The sequence below is a fragment of the Cetorhinus maximus genome, chromosome 8 (genome assembly GCF_964194155.1).
Source record: "Cetorhinus maximus chromosome 8, sCetMax3.hap1.1, whole genome shotgun sequence".
NCBI lineage: Eukaryota > Metazoa > Chordata > Chondrichthyes > Lamniformes > Cetorhinidae > Cetorhinus > Cetorhinus maximus.
In genome coordinates this window covers 42,340,657-42,364,522 of record NC_135886.1, presented here as the reverse complement: position 1 = coordinate 42,364,522, position 23,866 = coordinate 42,340,657, and the positions used below count along the sequence as shown (strand labels likewise).

At 45.1% G+C, this 23,866-nt stretch overlaps 1 protein-coding gene across 4 annotated transcripts in view; it reads right to left on the bottom strand.

Moving 5' to 3' along the window:
- LOC144683578 (T-complex protein 11-like protein 1) overlaps positions 1-22,493 on the bottom strand; it is a 53,552-nt gene extending 31,059 nt beyond the window's left edge. For all 4 annotated transcript variants that reach the window (XR_013577292.1, XR_013577293.1, XR_013577294.1 and 1 more), the window contains exons 1-2: positions 22,303-22,493; positions 533-665 (exon numbers count right to left, since the gene is read on the bottom strand). Coding sequence is in view for 1 of the 4 variants with exons in the window: in XM_078546729.1 (XP_078402855.1) it covers positions 533-665; positions 22,303-22,450 (281 nt within the window). In the remaining 3 variants the exon portion in view is untranslated. The remainder of the gene's footprint in view (positions 1-532; positions 666-22,302) is intronic.
- Between the last annotated feature and the right edge of the window lie 1,373 nt (positions 22,494-23,866).

Genomic DNA, 23,866 nt, shown 5'->3' with positions numbered 1-23,866 from the left:
TACAGGAAATACTTCAGCCACAATGTCTGCAGTTGGTTACCCAACATACTTAAGAACTCACCCAGTGTGTACTTGACATCAGTCGGAGGCTGTAGCTTTAAAAGGATTTTGCACTTCAGTGACCGGATAGTACAATTAGACAAGAACTGAATAGTGTAGTGAGTTCGACACTGGCCTACTGCCTCAACAGTGAGTACCACCAAGATACCATATAACCTGCGTACTACAGCTGAGCCTAATACTGTCTTCACCAAACTCCAAACACTTGTATATTCAGTATGAGTTGTCAAATTGTAATCAGGAATGGGAGCCATATCTGATATTTCCACCTCATCTACTTCCTATCTTGGGAGTGCTGAGGCTAACCATAGGATCCCTACTGCCAACCCAATTGAGGTCAGCCGGCTGAGAATTAAGCAGGGACCTTTCTGGTCTATATGGCTCAATTACTTAGTTGATAACTTTGCAGATTCATCAGGGAGCACATGATTAAGTTAATTGTGAAACAAAGCTCAGTAAATTAGGCCTTTACCTGTTCTGAGGTGGTTCTATCTTCTGGATCTGGAAGTTGCTGTTGATAACAATTTCATGTGCAATGGCCATGTTGGACACATCCCGGGCAGTTTCCAGAACTTCCGTCTTAGATACTAATCTTGGAGGACTGGCTGTGGAAGGGATGCAATACAGAGAAGCATTTCTTTACTTTGAAAATGACCATGATACAAGTCCCTAAATCTACAATAAAATGACCAAGATGCATGTCTCCATAATATTGGAAAAAAATAGAGATGTTTTTTCAATTAAAAATTGAACTTTTCTGCAGCAAATTCCATAAGCCAATGGCCTAAACCTTTGATTCTCCATTCACCATAATACCTCTTCAGCTGTCAACTTGCTCACAAACTTTCATACCTGCACTTGTAACTCTCTTTTCCCCAGCTAAACCTTCACTGTCTCCTATCATGGTCATTCTCCTTTAACAGGTTCCTTCTTTACACAAGTTTGAGGGGTGCAGATTTAAGCATATCAACAACAATTTGTATTTTTATGGTGTCTTTAACAGAACAAAACATCCTAAGGTGCTTCACGGGAGTGTTATCAAACAAGATTCGACACCGAGCCACATGAGGAGATATTAGGGCAGATGAACAAAAGCTTGGCCAAAAAGGTTTTAACGAGTGTCTCCAAGGAGAGAAGAGAGTTAGAGAGGTGTAGTGGTTTAGGGAGAGTGGGAGGGTTGTAAGGAAGTTGCAGACATGGTGAGGAGTGAGGGTCATGGAGGGATTTGAAAACAAGGATGATAATTTTACAATCGAGGCATTGCCTAACTGTATAGATCAGTGAGCACAGGGATGATGGGTGAACAGGTGTTGGTGCAAGTTAGGACATGGCCAAAGTTTTGGATGGCCTCAAGTTTTCAGAGGGCAAAATGTGGGAGGCTGACCAAATCTGCTTTGGAATAGTCATGTCTAGTGGTAACAAAGGCATGGTTGAACCCATTCATCATCAGAGGTTAATTGATATCTATATGGTGCACTGGAGAATTTGAGCAATCCCTATCCTACCATTTTTTCCATTCCTGCATCTTCTTCGATGGACATGGATATCTGAGGACACCAGTTGTTTTATCTGAATAAACATTAAATGTTGCTTTAAAAGGGAATAGACATTGAATTCTGTTCTGAATGTTCTGCCTCACCACTTTATGTTTAAAGAAAGAGAGACTTGCATTTATTTATTTAGCACTTTTCATGGACATCTCAAAGCATTCTACTGCCATGAAGTACTTTTTTGAAGTATATTCATTGTTGTAATGTAGGAAACATGACAGCCAATTTGTGCCCAGCAAACTCCCTCAAACAACAATGTGATATTGACCAGATAATCTGTTTTATGTGATGTTGGTTCAGGGATAAATATTGGCCAGGATACCAGGGATAACTCCTCTGTCTTTCTTTGAGCTAGTTCGGTGGGATCTTTTACATCCAATCAAGCAGGCAGATGGGGACTTGGTTTAACATCCCATCTGAAATATGGCACCTTTGTCGGCGCACCGCTCCCTCAATACTGCATTGGAGTGTCAGCATTAATATTTTCATTTAAGCCCTGGAATAGGGCTTGGACCCAAAGCCTTGTGACTCAGAGCCACAGCTAACACTATGCTTTATAAACATCTGTGCAAACTCATTGGAAGAATTGAATGAAATCTCATCATATCAAATGGGTAATCCTTTCCATCTTTCCTGGTGTCTATCAAATTAACTTGGGCCAACTAGCAGCTGAACAAATAAAAACAGGAAAAGCTGGAAAAGCTCAGCAGGTCTGGCAGCATCTGTGGAGAGAGAAACAGAGATAACATTTTGAGTCTGTGTGGCCCTTCTTCAGAGCTCTTCTTCAGGGTCATACAGACTCGAAACGTTAACTCTGTTTCTCTCTCCACAGATGCTGTCAGACCTGTTGAGTTTTTCCAGCATTTTCTGTTTTTATTTCAGATTTCCAGCATCCTTAGTATTTTGCTTTTATCCTAGCAGTTGAACATATTGATGAGTAAAGACCAATACATAGCAAGCTTCAGGTGATCACATTCTGTGTTACTAGCTGGGCTAGTAGATTAACTATTCCCTCACAAGTCTCAAATCCAAGAACTTTAAGTTGTCAACAGATACCTTTTACAAATCTCTCTACTCAGGATGATGGAAAATATTTTGTTGTGACAGATGATTTATTATTGGTCAAATCCACTAAGAAACCAGCCATTCTGCTGCCTTTGGTACTTTTTATACAAAATTTTACATATAATTACAACACGAAAACATGCTGTACAGCCCAACCAGTCTTCCTGTTTATCCTCCTTGTGAGCAGTTGTCTTAATCCCTATGCGACTGTTCCCATATCCCTTTATTCCAACCTACTATTGAATTCATTCTAAATATTGACATGGGCCGGAATTTCCAACCCCACTGACATCGGACGCCATGGCGGGTGGGAGGGGACAATATGGCGAGAAGGCCAAAAATCAGTTTCATGCCATCGTGAAACCACTTTGCAATCGTCCGCTCCACCCATCAATGATGGGCTGCATTTCCCGCCGCTGCATGTTGGGAACCTAATTTCAATACTTTATAGCATCTTATTACAATTCCTGCTCGCCGGGATCATTGCCCCACACTGGATCATCCGGGCACATCAGCATGCACACTACTGTACATAAGCGACGTGCACCTGGTGAGCTATAGTCCGCTCTAGACTTTGAGGTTTGTTTGTCTATCTTGCTTCAGGCAGCACTCACGGTCATCAGCGCCAGGCTTCACAGGCAATGCCACATCACTTTTAGTGGGGCTCACGGGCAGGTCTCTACCGACCAGACCAGCTGTAAGGCGGGGGTAGCTTTTCAACGGCTGTAAGGTTAGGGCTTGCTGGGGGAAGGGGGAGAAGTGGCCCTAGGCAAGGGAAGAGGCTGCAGGGCGAGGGGTGTACTGAGGAAGGAGGATTATCCCAGGGTGTGTGGGGACACATGTTGATCTGTGCAAGTGGCCTCAAGATGGTGAGGGCTAAGGAGGCAGTGTCCAGAGGAGATGAGGCCAGATGGAGATGTGAGGGTGTGTGTGAGAGAGTGAGTGGTGATGCCCCTTGAGCTGGCAGCGAGTGAGATGCCAGTGAATCTATGATAGCCTTGTGAGTGTGTGAGCTTAGAGCGATGAGATGGTTGCCTTACCCCCGTGGCACGGATGGGATCATTCAATCTCTTTCTGATGGCCAGTCTCTTCTGTGCATGGTTGGCACTGACCGCCACTGCCACTGCCTCCCAGTCCGCACTGGTGAGATTGCTGGAACACATGCGGCTGGAGCTGGGGTGGAGGACATCATGGCGGGCCCCCAAAAGGCATTCCAGGGATGGGTCACTGAACTCTTCTTGCCTTTCAGGGCCATGTCTTCACTGGAGCAGTCCTGGGCTGTAAGCATTGAGAATGGTGCATGTGGCTGCAGTTTAGATATGGCACCTGGAGTGAGGAAACCGTGAGGCAACACCATGGCGGGCGATTCAGAGGCTGCCCGCCAGCGAGACAGCGTGTTTCCTGTGGCTGCATAATTAATGAGGCGGGAAGTGGATGATATGGTTTGAAAATCCACCATTGCGGCCGGTGGGTAAAATGTCTTTTTTCACGTCTGCTACCGCACTTTGTGCAAATCTGGGGCAATTCCACTCTATGGTCTCTCCTTCAGTAACTCACTCCTCACTAATCTCAGAACCCTCTGTGTAAAAAGGTTCCTCTTGCTCTCTGTCATAAATCTTTTATATTTAATCTTATTTATGTCCTTTTATTCTAAATCCGCAATTACTGGAAACAGTCCATTTCTAGATACTCTGTCCCATCCCTTCAAAATTATTACCACCATCATCAAATCACCTCAATTTCCACTCTTCTAACAAAGACATTACATTAAAAATACTGCCTAGTGGAACATGAGATTATTTAAAACAAAAGCACTTCAAGGAAAAGCTACTGCCCTAATGGAATCATACTTGAGTTGAAGATGCCTGGTCTGAGGAACTAGTTTCTCGCTCACTCTTTACTTCAACATGTCCCATTTACTGGCGTTGATGCATCCCTCCAGCAGCAGACATCATCATCCCTCCACACAAGAGAGATGTAAGTCACAACTTGGGAATCTCAATCCAGGATCCTCACTGTTAGTCATGCGAAACTCATGGATACCATACTGACAGCGAGATTGGCACGATATTTCAATGATACCAACCTGCTAGCTGGTTTCACAGCAAATTAGGCAACCAATGACTCTCTCAATCTCATGAAAAACAAGCAGTCATTATGTGGCCGCACAGGAGGAAGTCTGACTATTCCATGCAGAGCACTCAATAAGACATCGTACATAGGCAGTGAATGACGCCATGTGGAGTCAATGTAGATATTTACAAGATTAGATGTGGCACATCATAGAATAATTTTCCCAACTGATGGCTACGTAGATAACTGAGCAGATTCTATTGTGCAATAGTTAGAACTGTATTCATCCAAATTGCCACACAACCCTGAATGTCAATGTTCCTTTGCTTTAAGCTTTATACTAGAAACCGAAAAAAATCAAAGTAGGCACTTTTTATAAGACTGCCTTTTCAGTGCGATCACAGAGAATGAAGTCCTCTCCAGTAACGACAAGCATTGGAACAGTAGAGGGCTGTGAACAGCATTCCTAATTTATGATTCCAATTGTAGAGCATGCTCGTGAATGTGGGATTCACTGCCAAGCATCTGCATCCAGGCTGCCAATCTATTCTTACGGTAAGAGTGGAGACAACCAGTAAATGTGCAGGTGAAAGCTCTTGTTTGTTGACTTTATTTGGTATTCAGATAGATACTTCCTATTTTAAGCAACCAGTCTCTACTCCAGCAGAGCATGCTACATTCACACTTGACACATTGAATAGAAACATTTTAAAACAGCTAATAGTTATCCATTACCAGGGACAAATTTCATGCCTGTTCCTTGTTTTGACTAATGGTGGAGTCTCTGAAGTTGACATAATTAGAAAGTAACTTTATTTTGAGCACTGATAAAGCTTTCAAATTAATTCAATGTGCCAGGTGATGATGACATAAAAGAAATGAACATCCCTCACCACCTGAATAGAAATTGTGTTAAATTGGCATGTTATAATCTGTGTGAGTTGCCCTTCAGCTGCTCCTGGATGTCTAGACAGTAGCTGTCTAGAAATGTACAGCTGAGTGTGATCGTAATCATGGCAGTGACTGAATGAGCTCGTGAGATGCTACTACTCGGCTGTTCTGGGTCCAGTTGCACAGGTTTAGTCTTCAGGCTCCCCTTTCACAGTTAAAGGGAACTTGCACAATTTCTTCTGTGCATAAAAAATGGAGCTTATAAATAGATCTTATCTGTCACAGATTATCCACACCGTTCTAACTGGCAACACTCTTCTTTTGCAGTTCCTATTGACAAACCTCTTTATACCTAGGATTGGGGGGAAAGGAGAAGGATAGCCACAGATGTGTATCAGCCAACAATCTGTGCTCGAACTGGACAGAAAAAGTCTTCATACATTTCAAAACATGTTTAGCGGTTAACAAGAACATTTTGAATTGTGAAAATGTCTGATTTTCCGACAAAGAGCTCTGTGATTAAAATTATCATGTTGGGGACTATGTGATAATTAAGCGACTTTACATCATTACATGTCACAAGAAAGTACCTTTCACAACCAGAGAATGTCACAAAACACTACAACCAATGAAGTACTTTGAAATGTTGACACTGTTGTAATGCAGAAAATACAGTAACTAATTTTACACATAGCAAGGCCCCACAAACAGCAATTGTGGTAATGACCAGTTAACTTGTTCTTTGTGGCGATAGTGCAGCACTGATTTTTTTGCTCATATCCTGGAGTAAGGACTTGAACCTACAACCTCCTGACTCAGAAACAACAGTGCCACCAACTGAGCCACAGCTGACACATTATAAATCCCGTAACCTCTGTTGTGGTATTTAAATATCAATACATGTCCAGACAGTAACAACTTGGAGTTTGGATGCAAAACCGATCTCTACAATTGCACTTTATGATGTCCCACTGTTGCAATGTGGCAGCCAATTTGTGCAGAACAAGGAACAAACAATGTTGAGATAAATGACCACATAAGCTGTGTTAGTGATGTCAGAAGAGAGATAAGTGATGGCCAGAAGGCTGGGAGAATTCCCTGCTATTCTATGAATAGTGCACATATTTTTAGCCAAATGTGAGAACTGTGATAGAAACTGAAATCATAGAATCAATGGTTACAGCATAGAAGGAGGCCAATCCTCTGTAAGAGCAATTCACCAAGTGTCACTTCCCTGCCTTTTCCCCTGTAGCTCTGCAAATTTTTCCTCTTCAGATAAGGATCCGATTCCCTTTTCAAAGCCCTGATTGAACCTGCCTCCACCACACCCTCAGGCAGTACATCCCAGATTCTAACCACTCGCTGCGTAAAAAAGTTTTTCCTCCAGTCACCATTGCTTTTTTATCCAATTAACTTATAAATCTGTGTCCTCTGGTTCTCGATCTTTCCACCAATGGGAACAGTTTCTCTCTATCTACTCTGTCCAGACCCCTCATGATTTTGAATACTTCTATCAAATCTCTTCTCAACCTTTTCTTCTCCAAGGAGAACAGTCCCAGCTTCTCCAATCTGTCCACTTAACTGAAGTTCCACATCCCTGGAATCATTCTTGTGAATCTTTTCTGCACAGTCTCTAATACATTCAGATCCTTCCTAAAGTGTAGTGCCAAGAACTGGACACAATATTCCAGTTGAGGTTGAATCAGTGTTTTACACAGGTTTATCATAACTTCCTTCCTTTTGTACTCTATGCCCCTATTTATAAAGCCCAGCATCCCTTATGTTTTTTCAACCACTCTCTCAACCTTCCATGACATCTTCAATGATTTGTGCACATAAACCCCTAGGTCCCCCTGCTCCTGCAACCCCCTTAGTGTTGTACCCTTATATTGCCTCTTCCATTTTTTCTACCAAAGTGAGAGATATTGTTCAGACTGGAGGGTACAATTCGCAGTGGTGTCCCCAACGGTCAGTTTTGGATCCATTGCTCTGCAATTTTTATACATGATCTGGACTTGGGTGTTGGGACCAGCGTTGTAAAATTTGGAGAAGATATGACATTTGGCAAAGTAATGAGTCATGGTGAGGATAGTTATCAGCTTCAGGATGACATAGATAAGATGGTGAAACGGGCAGAAGTTGGCAGGTGGAATTCAATGTGGAGAAGTGCAAAGTGATGCATTTTAGGACGATAATATGGAAAGACAGTATAAACAGCACCATTTTGAAAAGCATAGATAAGCATAGAGACCTTGGTGTCATTATAGACAAATCCTTAAATGTGGCAGAGCAAGTTAATAAGGTGGTTAAAAAGCATGTGGCAACTTAGGTTTATAAATTGAGGAATAGAGTATAAAAGGAAAATCACGCTAGAACTTTAAACCTCACTTGTTCGGCCTCAGCTGGAGTATTCTCTGCAGCACACCTCAGGAAAGATGTAAAGACCTTAGAAAGGTCTTCAGACAAGGTTTACCAAGCTGTTATCAAGGATGAGAGATTGTAGTGATGAGGAGAGGTTGGAAAAGTTAGGACTGTTCACTTTGGAACAAAGAAGGTTAAGAGTTGACCTAATGGAGGTTTTCAAGATTATGGTTTTGATACAGTAGAGAATAGAGAAAGAATATTCTCCCCGTTGAGTGGGGCAATAACTAGAGGTCATGAATTCAAAGTCATTAGCAAAAGAAGGATGTGATTGCATTGGAGGGGGTGCAGAGGAGATTCACCAGGATGTTGCCTGGGATGAAACATTTAAGTTATGAAGAGAGGTTGGATAGACTTGGGTTGTTTTCGTTGGAGCAGAGAAGACTGAAGGGTGACCTGATCGAGATGTACAAGATTATGAGGGGCATGGACAGGGTGGATAGGGAGCAGCTGTTCCCCTTAGTTGAAGGATCAGTCACGAGGGGACATAAGTTCAAGGTGAGGGGCAGGAGGTTTAGAGGGGGATGTGAGGAAAAACTTTTTTACCCAGAGGGTGGTGACAGTCTGGAATGCACTGCCTGGGAGGGTGGTGGAGGCGGGTTGCCTCACATCCTTTAAAAAGTACCTGGATGAGCACTTGGCATGTCATAACATTCAAGGCTATGGGCCAAGTGCTGGTAAATGGGATTAGGTAGGTAGGTCAGGTGTTTCTCACATGTCGGTGCAGACTCGATGGGCCGAAGGGACTCTTCTGCACTGTGATTCTGTGATTCTGTGATCTAGAGGGGAGATGCGGAGAATTTTTTTCACTCAGAGATTTGTTGGGATCTGGCAAACTCCAACTTAGGCTGATTCCAAAGATAATTTGAAAAAGGAGTTGGACAGGTACTTCAAGATATGGAACTTACAGGGTTATGGACAAAAGGAGGGGATATGAGATGAAGCGTGATTGTTCTTTCAAAGAGTCAGCACAGTTATAAAGGGCAGCTTGGTTTCCGTCTGTTCGGAAGGTTTCTATGATTCTATTCTACGGGCCTGAACTTACGCAGAGTGGCAATCTGGATTGCCATTCCACTCCTACTTTCCTACCTCAAAATCCAAGCGATCCTTTTTTGCCTGACCTCTGACTCAGGCTGGGCGAGAACTGTGTAATGCAGCACACTCCTGAGGCCTTCAGTTGTGGGCTGCACAGTCGGAGGTCAGGAGGCAAAACCCCCTTTTTTACACATTAACCATATAAATACTGTGGCTACAGAAGCAGGTCAGAAGCTAGGAATGCTGTAGCGAGTAACTCATCTCCTGACTCCCCAAAACCTGTCCACCATCTACAAGGCACAAATCAGGAGTGTGATGGAATACGCTCCACTTGCCTGGATAGTGCAGTTCCAATAATGTTCAAGAAGCTTGACATAATCCAGGACAAAGCAGCCCACTTGATTGGCACCACATCCACAAACATTTACTCCCTCCACCACCAACGCACAGTAGCTGCACTGTGTACCATCTAAAGTTGCACTGCAGGAACTCACCAAGGCTCCATCGGCAGCACCTTCCAAACCCACGACCACTACCATCTAGAAGGACAAGGGCAGCAGACACGTGGGAACACTACCACCTGGAAGTTCCCCTCCAAGCCACACACCATCCTGACTTGGAAATATATCTCTGTTCCTTCACTGTCACTGGGTCAAAATCCTGGAACTCACTTCCTAACAATACTGTGTGTGTACCTACACCACATGGACTGCAGTGGCTCAAGAAAGCAGCTCACCAGCACCTTCTCAAGGGCAATTAGGATGGGCAATAATTACTGACCCAGCCAATGAAGCCCACATCCCATGAATGAATTTTAAAAAAAGATGCTGTAAAGCAGGAAAGTTTAAAGGTCCTGCCACTTACAAGCCATAAAGAAAGTAGATTTGCAAGTTAAGTGGGTAGGATTGGCAGGGGGTGATGTGTTGTCAGGTGGTGAGGGGATGTTGTCATGTGGTCAGTGGGGGATGGGGGCCGGTTGGAGGTAGGGTCAGGTGGTTATTGGGGGGGTCAGGTGGTCAGTGCGGGGGGTCGATTGGGGGTTGTTGAGGTCGGGAGGTCGGGGAGGTCAGTGGTCAGTGATGGTGTGGGGGTCGGGTGATCAGTGGAGGGGCGAGAGTCAAGTGGTCAGTGGCAGCGTCAGTCAGGAGGGAGGTCGAGCGGTTAGTGGTCAGGTTAGGGGTTGGGTGGTCAATTGGCAGGGTGGGGGTTGGGTAGTCAGTGGGGGGGGGGTCAATCAGGCAGGGCCAGTTGGGAAGAGGTCGGGTGGTCAGTGGAGGGGGTCGGTGTCAGGTAGTCAGTGGTGGGTGTCGGTCAAGAGAGGGTGCAATTGGGGGTGTGCAGTCAGGGAGGGGTGCGGTCGGGCAGGGTACAATCGATGGGGGAGTGCACTCGGCGGGGGGGTGCACTCGGCGGGGGGATGCAGTCGGCGGGGGGGTGCAGTCGGCGGGGGGGGGGGGGGGGGGGGTGCAGTCGGCGGGGGGGTGCAGTCGCCGGGGGGGGTGCAGTCGGCGGGGGGGTGCAGTCGGCAGGGGGGTGCAGTCGGCAGGGGGGTGCAGTCGGCAGAGGGGAGTGCAGTCGGCGGGGGGGGGGTGCAGTCGGCGGGGGGGGTGCAGTTGGCGGGGGGGGTTGCAGTCAGCAGGGGGTGCAGTCCCATATGGGTTGGGGGCTGCAGTCCCATGTGGGCCAGGTCAGGTGGGGGGTGCATTTCGATGCGGGTTGGTGGGGGTGCAGTCGGTGGGGGTCCCGTGCAGGTCGGGGGATTAGGGTTGGACCATGGTGAGGTTACGGTGGAGGTTGGGGGGTTGGGAGGCTAGTGGGGTTGTGCGTTCGGTGGTGGGTGCAGTCAGTGGGGGCCCTGTGCAGGTCAGGGGGTGGGGGTAGATTCATCTGATTGGGGTGGCTCGCGGTGGTTGTTGGGGGCAGTGGGGGACTGGTGGGGGAGGGCGAGGGTAGTTGCTGGTCCTGTGGGGGTCCAGGTGGTCCAGAGGTGTACCATGGGAGGGTCAGGGGGTGTGTAGCGGGGGATAGTCAGGGGTCCTGTGGGGGGTCGGGTGGGGGGGGTGGTGTAAACAGGGGTCCTGTGCAGGGCCGAGGGAGGGTCAGTACCATAGTTACCCAGAAGCTAGAAGTGGTTTTAATTCTCCTAACAACTTCTGGGTAACTATTACTGTTTGACAGTCAGAACCATCTGAAGTTTGCAATTTAAATCTTATTTTCATATGGATTTCAATGCAGGGCAATTGCCCAGAGAAAGTTTGTACTTCTCGGGCAATTGCTGTGCAATCCTTACCTGGAACTTCAAGGGGTTGGGAGGGGTTTCCCAATGCATCTTTGGGGCACCCCCAGATACATTGCCCTGGAGCTCAGAAGTTACAGACCTATATCTAATTTTGGAAAGTGTTGCACTCAAACCCCATTCTACTGTCACATATATGTACTTTTGAGCAATGGTCACTAGACAGAAATCTGGAATAGGGACATTGGCTATTTTTCCTGTTCCCAGTCTAACAGAACTCCTAACTGTAGCACAGCAACTCTTCCTCTAGTTGAGATCAGGTAATTCAGTACAAACTTAGAATTAAAGCCAGAGCCTTTCTCTGTATGTGGTGGGCAGTGATTCCGTCACAAGCTTGTAGTATCAGAGATAGAATCTTATAGCACAAAAAGAGGCCATTCCGCCGATTCTTTGAAAGAACTATTCTATCAGTCCCACTCTCCCGCTCTTTCCCTACCCCATTGCATTTTTGTTTCCTTTTCAAGCATGCTTCCCTTTTGAAAGTTAGTATTGAATCTGCTCCCACCAGCCTTCCAGCCAATGCATTCCAAATCAGAACTCATTGTATAAATAAATTCTTCTCATTCTTCCCCTCTGGCTCTTCTGCCAATTTTCTTAAATCTGTGCCCACTTGGTACCAACCTTCCTGTTTAGGGTCTAGACATTCCCTCTTGATTTGCTCTATCAAAACCCAACATAACTCTGAGCGTCTCTATTAAATCTTGTGGAACCCCTTTCCTCTTTAGGATACTCTGCCAGCAACAAGAACCCCTAATTCAGATACAGCATAATTCAGATGCAGAGCAAAACTCACTCTACCCTTCTCCAATATTGTCTCAAACCCCACCTCAGGAGGAAAACTTTCATTTCCAGCATCCATGAGGTCTCGCAGAATAAGGTGACCGATTTACTGCCATTTTATGGCATGGGCTCATAATCATCGTGCACTGTGTTTGCCTTAAACATGTTTCACAATGGAGCCTTTACAATCGACAGAAAGATGACAATTTAATTCCTTTTCCATGGACTAGACTGCAACCCAGCGACTAGCAGTTAAAAGAAAGTCTATAACAACAACAACCTGCATTTATTTTCATCCTTCAACGTTGTGAAACATTCCAAGGCACTTCACAGAATTATAATCAGATCAAATTTGACACTGAGACACCGAAGGAGATATTAGGATTGGTGACCAGAAACATCATCAAAAAGGTAAGTTTTAAGGAGGATCTTAAAGGAAGGAAGTGAGCAGTAGAGTTGTGGAGAATTTTGGGGGGGGTTGTGGGGGAATGAGCTTAGGGCCTAGGCAGCTGAAGACACGGCCATCAATGGTATGTGCAATTAAAATCAGGAATGCTCAAGAGGCCAGAATGAGGGGTGCAGGTTTCGCAGAGGTTTGTGGGGCTGGAGGAGGTTACGGAGGCAATGAAGGGTGAAGCCGTGGAGGGGTTTGAAAACAAGAATGAGAATTTTAAAATCGAGGTATTGCCAGACTGGGAGCCAATGTGGGTCAGCAAGTACAGAGCTGGTGGGTAAATGGAACTTAGGGCAAAAAACTTGTTGTGGCATCACCTTCTGGCTGGAGAGCCAGTGAGAGACCCGTGGTGCCTCTTTTCTGGAAGGCCCACTAGGCCACATGCCAATCAGGCAGAGGCAGACCTTCCCCTGGAATCAAGACCCCGGGGACAGAATTCCCGCCTAGTGAGAGCTGCTAGCCAATCAGAGGCCAGCAGCTCTTGTGCTAAGCAGCGTCACTGAGGAGGCCGTGGCTGCTATTGGAAGGACACCCCCAGCCCCCATCCCAGAGACCCAGGAAAGTGGAGGACCCAGGTTACAGGTAAGTAGTGTGGAGTGGGGGTCATGGGAAGAGGGGGCCAGGGAGGTGGGAAGCAAAGAGAGGGTGATGGATCAAAGCACTCCCTTTGTGGTGTCCATTCTCTCAATTAGGCACTGATTGTCTTTAATTGAGGCACTACCCCACCCCCGCACCAACCCAACCTCCCCCCCCACCAGCCCAAGGCGACAAGTGGCCCACGTAGGTTCACCTATCAGGTACACCACATGGCGGCAGGCCCACTTGCAGGTGGGTTAATCCCAGAGGTATGAGGCCCTTAAGGCACTTAAGGGGTCATTAATTGGCCATTTTAGGGCCTCATTTGGTGGCGGTGTGGGAAGGTCAACCATGGGTCTTCCCATCCAGAACTTAGCTCTGGTGGAGACAGGAAGGTGGTGGGGTTCAGGCATGTCACCACCCCGCCAAAGTAAATGCCCTTCCCGCCTCCAAGCTCACCACTAGCAAGAGCAGAAGATTCCGCTCATGGTGTGAGTTCGAATGTGGGCTGCAGAGATTTGGATGAGATCAGGTTTGTGGAGTGTGGAAAATGGGAGCTGGCCCAAGATAACTTTGGAATAGTCCAGTCTAGTGGTAACTAAGGCATGGATGAGGTTTTCAGCAGTAGAAGAGCTGAGGTTGGGAGTGGACATTCGACGATAGCCCATAATACCAAAGTGGAAGTAGACAGCCTTTGTGATGCAGAGGATATGTAGTTGGAAGCTCATCTCAGGATCAAATAAGACACAAACTGGATTGCAAACAGACTGGTTCAGCCTCATTCTGTGGCCAGGGAGAGGGATAGAGTCACTGGCTGGGGTACAGAGTATGTGGCACGGACTAAAGAGGCTTCAATCTTCCCTTTTGCTTGGATGTCACTGCATGAGTTCCTCAGGATAGTGTCCTAGGCCCAACCATCTTCAGCTGCCTCATCAATGACCTTCCTTCCATTATAAGGTCAGAAGTGGGGATGTTCGCTGATGATTGCACAATGTTCAACACAATTCGCGATTGCTCAGATACTGAAACAGTCCATGTCCAAATGCAGCAAGACCTGGACAATATGCAGGCTTGGGCTGCCAAGTGACAAGTAATATTCGCACCACACAAGTGTCAGGCAATGACCATCTCCGACAAGAGAGAATCTAACCATCACCCCTTGATGTTCAATGGTATTACTATCACTGAATCCCCCATTATCAATATCCTGGGGTTTATCATTGACCAGAAACTGAACTGGACTAGCTATGTAAATACTATGGCTACAAGGGCAGGTCAGAGGCTAGGAATCCGGTGGCGAGTAACTCACCTTCTGACTCCCCAAAGCCTGTCCACCATCTACAAGGCACAAGTTAGGAGTGTGATGGAATACTCCCCACTTGCCTGGATGAGTGCAGCTCCCACAACACTAAAGAAGGTTGACACCATCCAGGACAAAGCAGTCCACTTGATTGGCACCCCATCCACAAACATTCACTCCCTCCACTACCGACACACAGTAGCAGCAGTGTGTACCAGCTACAAGATGCACTGCAGGAATTCACCAAGGCTCCTTAGACAGCACCTTCCAAACCCACGACCACTACCACCTAGAAGGACAAGGGCAGCAGATAGATGGGAACACCACCACCACCTGGAAGTTCCCCACCAAGTCACTCACCATCCTGACTTGGAAATATATTGTCGTTCCTTCACTGTCGCTGGGTCAAAATCCTGGAGCTCCCTTCCATGCAGCACTGTGGATGTACCTACACCACATGGACTGCAGCGGTTCAAGAAGACAGCTCACCACCACCTTCTCAAGGACAACTACGGATGGGCAATAAATGCTGACCCAGCCAGCGAAGTCCACATCTCATGAATGAATAAAGAAAAAGACAAGCAGCCTGACAAATCAGAGACAGTGGAGGGGTTGAGAGAGGTGACCACTTCCCATTAAATACAATTTAACTCTGAAGCTTTTTATATATCAATCCATTGGATGTGCTCATCAAACACTTATTAGTTCTCAGTTAAGTTGGTATTATGTAAGTTGACATATGATTTGTTTTAATAGGGCAACAAGACAGCACACATCAACATAGAAATGTCAATACAGAAGGAGACCATTCTTCCCATTGTGCTTGTACTGGTGCCAGCTTCCCTACTCAAGGTGTCTGCCCTAATGCCACTTCCTCGCTATACCCCTGTACCCCTTCATATTTTTTATTTCAAACGTTCTCTTATTTTCTTCTAAATGTCATGATTAATTCAGCCTCAATAACTGTCTATGCTTAATTATTCCATATAAAAGTAACCTTTTATGTAAAAAGGTTCTTCTAACCTCCCCCATTATGCTTCTGAGTGTTTGCCCCCTTGTTACCTATTAATTACTATTAACTTTCAAACTTATGAGGATGCAGAAGCACGTCAATGATTTTCACTACCTGGTATGTTCCTGGCCCTGCCTTGCCTTCAAGGTGAATTACAAAAGATGGTTTTGGCATCTCACTGTATAGAGGGGAGAAAGGAATAGCCAGTAGGCAATTGACTCAAAGTCATCCTCATGCATATGTTCCAGTAACTGCTTCAAGAGCGGCATTGTTCCCAGTCTGGGTGCTCTCTTGGCTGATAATGAAACCTGGTTTGGGAGACCTAAAAATGGGTCAAAGTCAGGAGGGGGTGAATAATTAAGGAACTGGCCCAGTACATCCACCTCTAGGATCAGTGGCCTTTACTGAGAGCAAGTTTTAATTGAGGTTCAAGGATGGTCGTTGGCTGCTTGAAATTACATCAACCTTTTGGACCATATGTCTTTCTTCAGGATAGCTTCAAAACTGCTTTTTCGGTTTATTATACCTTATTTCATGCTCAGAATAGCCAGACTGAGAAGATGACAGTCCTTTCACTTCAGTTACTGGATTTCCTTTGGATGGGTTTCATTGTTTACCTTAATGTGGCTGTAATATCTGACAGGGCGGGCATAGAGGATGCAGCATATTCGGTTGTTGGAAATCCTTAGGTAGATCCGGTTGCTACTATAACCAGCAGGAAATCCCTATGTGACAATTTCTAGCATAAATGGAGCCAAGTAGGTTTTGGTCTTTGTGAACGTTTAAAGCCTCTTCCTTCCTGCTCATCCTCACCCCCTCTTGACAATTCAGGCCCTGTTTTCTATAATAAACAAGTTGTTTTACTGCGGAGACTGCAAAGCATTTTAAAGCGAAAAATTGTAATTGATGGTTAGGGTGTTACATCTGTAATTGTCTCCAGTGAACACTCACACATCTGATCCTGCCCTGTGCAAGCCTCAAAGGCATCCAGGCCTGCAACTACAGGGATGTACAGACCAAAGGCCATTAGCGGATGGAGTTTCAAGCAAATATTATATCTTGTGAGAAACAGTTCCCTTCTTATTCCTTTGTGGTTTGTCCTTGGTCATGTTTTCAAATGCTTATAAAAATAATAATGTTCGGAAATTTCTTTCATGTCTTTGTGTAGCTATGCAGCCCTGTTTGAAGGATTTTAGTTTCAGTTTTAAACCTGCATTGATTCCCATGAAAGCTTCCTTAAGTTCCTAATTTGTGGCTTTGACTGAAAACTGTTCTTCCAATACTTTAATTCTTCCTAAGTATGCCAGAAAAACCTTGCTTCTGCAACATCCCTGTGTGAATCACTATTCCTGTGTCATTACTGTTCTTGTGTACAGCACGGTCCCTGTGTACATCACTGTCTCTCTAAGAACATAAGGAATAGGAACAGAAGTAGACCATACAGACCCCCGAGCCTGCTCCGCCATTCAATACGATCATGGCTGATCGTCTATCTCAAGTCCACTTTCCTGCTCACTCCCCAAATCCCTTGATTTCTTGAGAGATCAAAAATCTATCAGTCTTGGTCTTGAGTTTACCCAACAATGGAAAATGCACAACTTTTTGGGGCAGAAAATGTCAAATATTTACAATCCTCTTAGTGAAGAAATTTCTCCATATCTCAATCCTAAATGATCGAATCCTTATCCTGAATTAGTGTCCCGTGTTATAAATTCCCCAGCCAGGGGAAACAACTTCTCAGTGTCTACAGTGTCTCTTTACAACTGCTCCCTGTGTACAGCACTATGTCTGCATAAGTCAGGTGGAAGACTTAATGATTTACGTGCCTGGATGAGATTTAGTGAACTGTTGGATTTCATATATAAGCTGGTTAAAGGATGCTGGATCTGGGGATTTAAATTAACTTGTGAACTATCTATTCAGTTAGGTAGGCACGAGTCATGTTACAATTGGCCTCAGACAGAGGCACAAACACTTGTAAAGAGTTGGGGTCAACATTTTAATCCGGGGAAGAGAGGCACATAATGGATATCAAAACAATTAGGAGGAGGGGACATGGCCCTTCATGGTCCCCACCCACCCTTTTTCCCAGTGGTTGATCCCATGGCCTCGATGACCCTGGACTAGTGAGGGAAAACCACATAGTGTCCCTGTTCCTGATTGCTGTGCAGACACCATAAGAGGCCTTTTCCACTGAGGTTCCATATTGTTATACCTGCAACAACAGTCAAAGTCAATCCAAAGGGGAGCTGTTATGATATCAGCAACTTTGAACAATCAGTTTTGACATGATGTGCTTAGCAAGAAAATGCGCTAACATCAACTGTGTAACAGTGAATGATACAATGGCTGAAGTTTTAGCAGCCCATTGGAGGTGAGCTGGGAGGTGGGAGCGGTGGTAAAATGGCAGCCGAAGGCGTTCAGAGGGAAGCTCGACATGTTCCTGCCCCCATTCGATTTCACCAAAGGCGAGTATGGCAATAGCTCAGCAGTCCACCAACTGGAGACAGGCAGCTAATTAATTAATTGGCCTATGGTGGCCACTTTACTGGTTTTGGAATGACCCCCACCCCGCAACCCCCACCATGTGGTGAGTCCGCCATCTTCTTTGTGCAGCCCTAACAGATTCCAGGGGAACAGGAGGGTGCCTTCCTTTCCCAAGGCTCCATGGCCCGCAGAGGGACCCACAGTGGCAAAGGGCATCCTCACGGCCCTGACATGACCGCTGGAGGGTTCACCTCTCCAATCACCTGGGCCCTGACACATACATTTTTTTTTATAAGAACATATGAACTAGGAGCAGGAGTAGGCCTCTCGGCCCTTCAAGCCTTCACTGCCACTGCGTTGCCATGGCTGATCTGATTGTAACCTCCTGCCTATCCCCAATAACCTTTCACCCCCTTGTTAATCAAGAATCTATCAAGCTCTGCCTTAAAAATATTCAAAGACCCTGCTTTCACTGCCTTTTGAGGAAGAGTTCCAAAGATTCATAACCTTCTGAGAGAAAAAAATTCTCCTCATCTGTCTTAAATGAGTGACCCCTTATTTTTAAACCGTGACCCCTAGTTCTAGATTTTCCTACAAGAGGAAACATCCTCTCCACAGGAAGGGACAGAGTGTACAGACATAAAGTAACAGCAGCAAATAGGGTCAAAGGGGGGGAAAAATGGTAAAAAGGCAAAATTAATGGCTCTTCACTTACGTGCACGTAGTATTTGGAACAAAATAAATGAATTAGTGGCGTGAATTGAGGTTAATGGGTATGATCTTATAGTCTTTACAAAGACATGGTTACAACGAGGTCAAAGCTGGGAACTAAATATTCAGGGGTATGTGACTTTTTGAAAGGGCAGACCAGAAGGAAAGGGTGGTGGGGTAGCTTGTTATTATGAGATGGAATAAGTACAATAGCAAGAAATGATCTTGGGTCGGAAGATGTGGAATCCATATGGATGGAGGTAAGAAATAACAAGGGGAAGAAGATACTGGTGGGAGTAGTCTATAGGCCACCTAACAGTAGCTATGCTGTCAGATAGAGAATAAATCAGGAAAAAATGAGGGCATGTATCAAAGGCAGTATATTAATCATGGGTGACTTTAATCTCCATGTAGATCGGGAAAATCAAATTGTCAGAGGTAGCCACGAGCAAGAATTCATAGAGTGTATTCGGGACAGTCTCCTAGAACAATATGTTGTAGATTCAACCAGGGATCAGGCTATTTTGGATCTGGTAATGTGTAATGAAGCAGGTTTAATAAATGATCTCAGAATAAAAGACCCCCTAGGAAACATTTAGCATTCAGTTTGAGATTGAGAAACTTAGTTCGGAAACAACTGTGCTAAACTTAATTAAGGATGATTACAACGGAATGAGGGCTGGAGTGGACTGGGAAAGGAGTTTAGCAGGAAGGACGGTTGACGAACAATGGCAGATGTTTGAGAAAATAGTTCATGACTCACAACAAAGATATATCCCAGTGAGGAAGAAGGATTGTAGGAAGGGGATAAACCAACCATGGTTAACCAAGGAAGTTAAGGATAGTATCAAGTTGAAAGAAAAAACAATGTGGCAAAGAGTAGTGGTAAGCCAGAGGATTGGGAAAGTTTTAAAAACTTTGTTGGCCAAAGAAGATGACTGAAAAAATAATAAAGAGGGAGATCATAAACTTTGAGGGTAAACTAGCAAGTAATATAAAAACAGACAGAACAGAAACTTCTTTAAATATATAACAAGGAAGAGAGGTCAACGTCAATATAGACCTCTTAGAGAATGAGGCTGGGGAAAAAATAATGAGGAACCAGGAAATGACAGAGGAGTTGAATAAATACTCTGCTTCAGTCTTCATGCTGTAAAACACTAATAGCATACCAAAAATACTAAATAATCAAGGTAAAAAAGTAGGGGAGGAAATAAATACAATAACTATCACTAGAGAAAAAGTACTAGGGAAACTAATGGGGCTAAAGGCCGATAAGTCCCCTGGACCTGATGGGTTGCATCTTAGGATATTGAAGGAAATAGCTGCACAGATAGTGGATGCACTGGTAGTAATATTCCAAGAATCCTTAGATCCTGGAAAAGTCCCAGAGGATTGCAAAACTGCCAATATAACACCCTTATTCAAAAAAGGGAGGGAGACAAAAAAACAGGTAACTATAGGCCAGTTAGCTTAACACCAGTCATTGGAAAAATGTTGGAGTCTATTATAAAGGATGTAATAGCAGAGCATTTGGAAATGCATAATATAATCAAGCAGAATCAGCATGGCTTCATGAAGGGGAAATCATGCCTGACAAATATATTAGAATTCTTTGAGGCAGTAACAAGCAGGATAGATAAAGGGGAACAAGTCGATGTAATATATTTGGATCTCCAAAAGGCGTTCGATAAGGTACCACACAAGGCTACTTAATAAGATAAAAGCCCATGGTGTTGGGGGTAGTATATTAGCATGGGTGGAGGACTGTCTAACTAATAGAAGACAGAGAGTTGGGTTAGGGGGGGTGCATTTTCAGAACAGCAACCTGTAACTAGTGGAGTGCCACAGGGATCAGTGCTGGGACAGCAATTATTTACAATATATATTAATGACTTGGATGAGGGAAATGAATGTCCTATCGCCAAGTTTGCAGATGACACAGAAATAGGTGGGAAGGTAAGTGGTGAGGATGACACAGAGTCTACAGAGGGATATAGACAGGTTAAGTGAATGGGCAAAAACGTGGCAGGTGGCATACAATGTGGGAAATTGTGAGGTTATGCATTTTGGCAGGGAGAATAGGGGAGCTGAATATTATTTAAATTGAGAAAGACCGCAGAAAGCTGCAGCACAGAGGGATTTGGGAGTCCCTGTGCATGAATCCCAAAAAGCTAACATACAAATTTAACAGGTAATAGGGAAGGCAAGTGGAATGTTGGCCTTTATTTAAAAGGGAATGGAGTATAAAAATGGGGAAGTCTTGCTAAAACTATACAAGGCACTAGTTAGACCACACCTAGAATACTGGGAACAGTTTTGGTCCCCCTATCTAAGGAAAGATATATTGGCATATTAGGCAGTCCAGAGAAGGCTCACTAGATTGATCCCGGGGTTGGAGGGATTTTCTTATGAAGGGAGGTTGAGTAGGTTGGGCCTACACGGATTGGAGTTTAGAAGAATGAGAGGTGACCTTATTGAAACATATAAGATTCTTAGGGGGCTTGACAGGGTAGATGCTGAGAGGTTGTTTCCCCTTGTGGAAGAGTCTAGGACCAGAGGGCATAATCTCAGAGTAAGGGGCTGCCCATTTAAGACAGAGATGAGGAGGAATTTCTTCTCTCAGAGGGTAGTCAATCTGAGGAATTCTTTGCCACAGAGGGCTGTAGAGGCTGGATCGTTAAGTATATTCAAGGCTGAGACAGATTGAGGGACTGGACATTGAGAAAGGGGGGGGAGGGGTGCCCACTGAGAGCCAGCCCCCTGCGCTTTCTGCCAACCCCATGCTCTTCTCATCCCGTGAACCCCACCCCACAAACACTCCCCCCTCTCCAACCCCTAATATTACTTACCTGTGGCCTAGTTTGCTCTGCAATTCTGGGACTCCGGTGACTGTCCTTCCAGCAGCAGCAGCCACAGCCTACGCAGTGGTGCTACTGAGCACAAGAGCTGCTAGCCTCTGATTGGCTGGCAGCTTTCGGTAGGCAAGACTTCTGCCCCCGGTGTCTTGATTTCAGGGGAAGGCCCACTGCTGGCCTCACCACTGCCTGTTTGGCTTGTGGTTCAGTGGGTCTTTCTGAAAAGAGGCAGCGTGGGTCTCTCGCAGGCTCTCCAGCCGGCTGGCGAGACCCCTGACACCTCAACAAGATTCTGCCCCAGCGCTGATAATCATAGAATTCTCATAGCAATTTGAGCTAAGCAGCAGGAGCAGAACAAAAATATTTAAATGAGTGTAGTCAAGGAATGCCAGCTCAATGAGGTGCAGATGTGTTAATGTGTAAGTTATTACTTCTTTATTAATTATTGCCTTTTAATATTTAATTAATGATATTCATTATTATGTTTGTAATATAAGCATTTATTGTGTATTTGGGTGACATTGTAGGGATCAAATTAGAGGTGATGCTTGACTGCATCTGATGATGCTGGTAGGGTAAGTAGCAGTTTTGTGTGACTGCACTGCTGATTTAATAATACAGGCACTACTGTAAGCCAGTTGTACAAATGTTAGCTTTCAACTGTCATGTTGGCTGGATGTGGTTGGTACATGAGACATAGCAAGTGATGCCAGGCGTATGGTCACGTACTTACAGCAGGAAATGCCTGGTTTGCAGAGGCCAGGCATGTTGGTGTCACCTTTTCCCATGGTGGACTTGCTGTCATCAAGCAGAGCTCCTCTGTCCTCCTGTTCCTTTTGACCTTTGCCACTGGCGTCACTTGTGTCCTCGTTGTTGGGCATTTTTTCTGGGCTATTCCCCCTTTCTAATACCAGTTGGATAATAAATCTGTTGAAAAAAATGACATGTCTTCCAAAGTACTGCTGAGCAACCTGGTTTCTGTCAAACAGCCAATGACACTCTCCTAATAACCTCCATTTTTGGAATTGTCACCTCAAGGACTGACATGGTTGCATCATAGGAGTCAAACTGCTAAATCTTGACTCTGTATTGCAAAACTCGCTTTTAAAATCAGCTTCAATCATTGGAAACCTTTCTGAAAACTAAATTGCTTGTGGTGTTATATGCTCGGGCACACGCCCTTGCATATCCGGAGGCCCACCTGCTGTTTCTGAGACCCTGGCAAGCTTTTAATTCCAGTTGCAATGGCTGTAGTTCACGCCTTGCTCCTGAAGTCACAGTCTCAGCCAGATCTACCACAGTCTAGCATATTTATGCCCAGTTTTTTTCTTAACTTGGCAGGGAATGAATCCTCCATTGTGGAGAGTAAAATTGGGCAGGGTGTAAGCAGCATTGCCTCTTTGCCTCCTAATGCCCCACAAAATCCATGTCAGCTATACGTTTACCAAGAATACTTTTAAGGAAAAGCTCCAGTGTTTGTAGAGCATGCACTGAATAAAAGACAGCAATTCACATTACCCCTCTATGTCTCATAATGCCTCTACTTGCTCCCCCAACTGTCTCACCATCTCTTATTTGGCATTCCTTGTCCTCCTTTATAAATTGCCATTTCCCACATCACCTTTGCAACTTCCTTCTGCCCTCCTTCCCAGCTTGCTCCCTGGACTCTTCCAGCTCTGGCCATCTATTCCCCACCACCAACCATTCCCACCTCCACCCACTGACTCCCCAAGCCATCCCATCACCATTCATTTTCAGCATTGGTGGCTTCAGCTATCACACCCCTTCACTCTGAATCTTCTTCATAAAGACCCTGCCATGTTGCATCTTCCCCTATTTTCAAATATCTCCACAAAACCTATAACAACCTGTATTTATGGAGCACCTTTAAAGTAATATTATGTCTTTGGCCACCTCTCTAATCCTCCCAAACTGCTGCTGAGCGACTGCTTCTGATCTCTCTCCCAATGTTTGATATTTCACTGCATTCATTCTTTTATAAGTGCCATTGTGCTTGTTAAGACCAAATATAAATGGCCAAATATACACAAGTTTGTGCAATGCTACTGATTGAGGCGGTGATGTTCTTTTCAATTGAACTGATGACACATTTTCCATTTTTTTTTATAAGTCTCCCATGGCCAGAAATTTTCCTGTGTTGGGCGGGCTTGATGGGAGCAGGTGGGGGCGGTCATGAAGCCAACCAATTGGTTGGGCCAATTAAGACCCACCCAGCGTAAAACGCGAGCAGTAGCACTTCTGCACTACCTGTGTGGGTGGGGGGAAGGAGGGAGAGT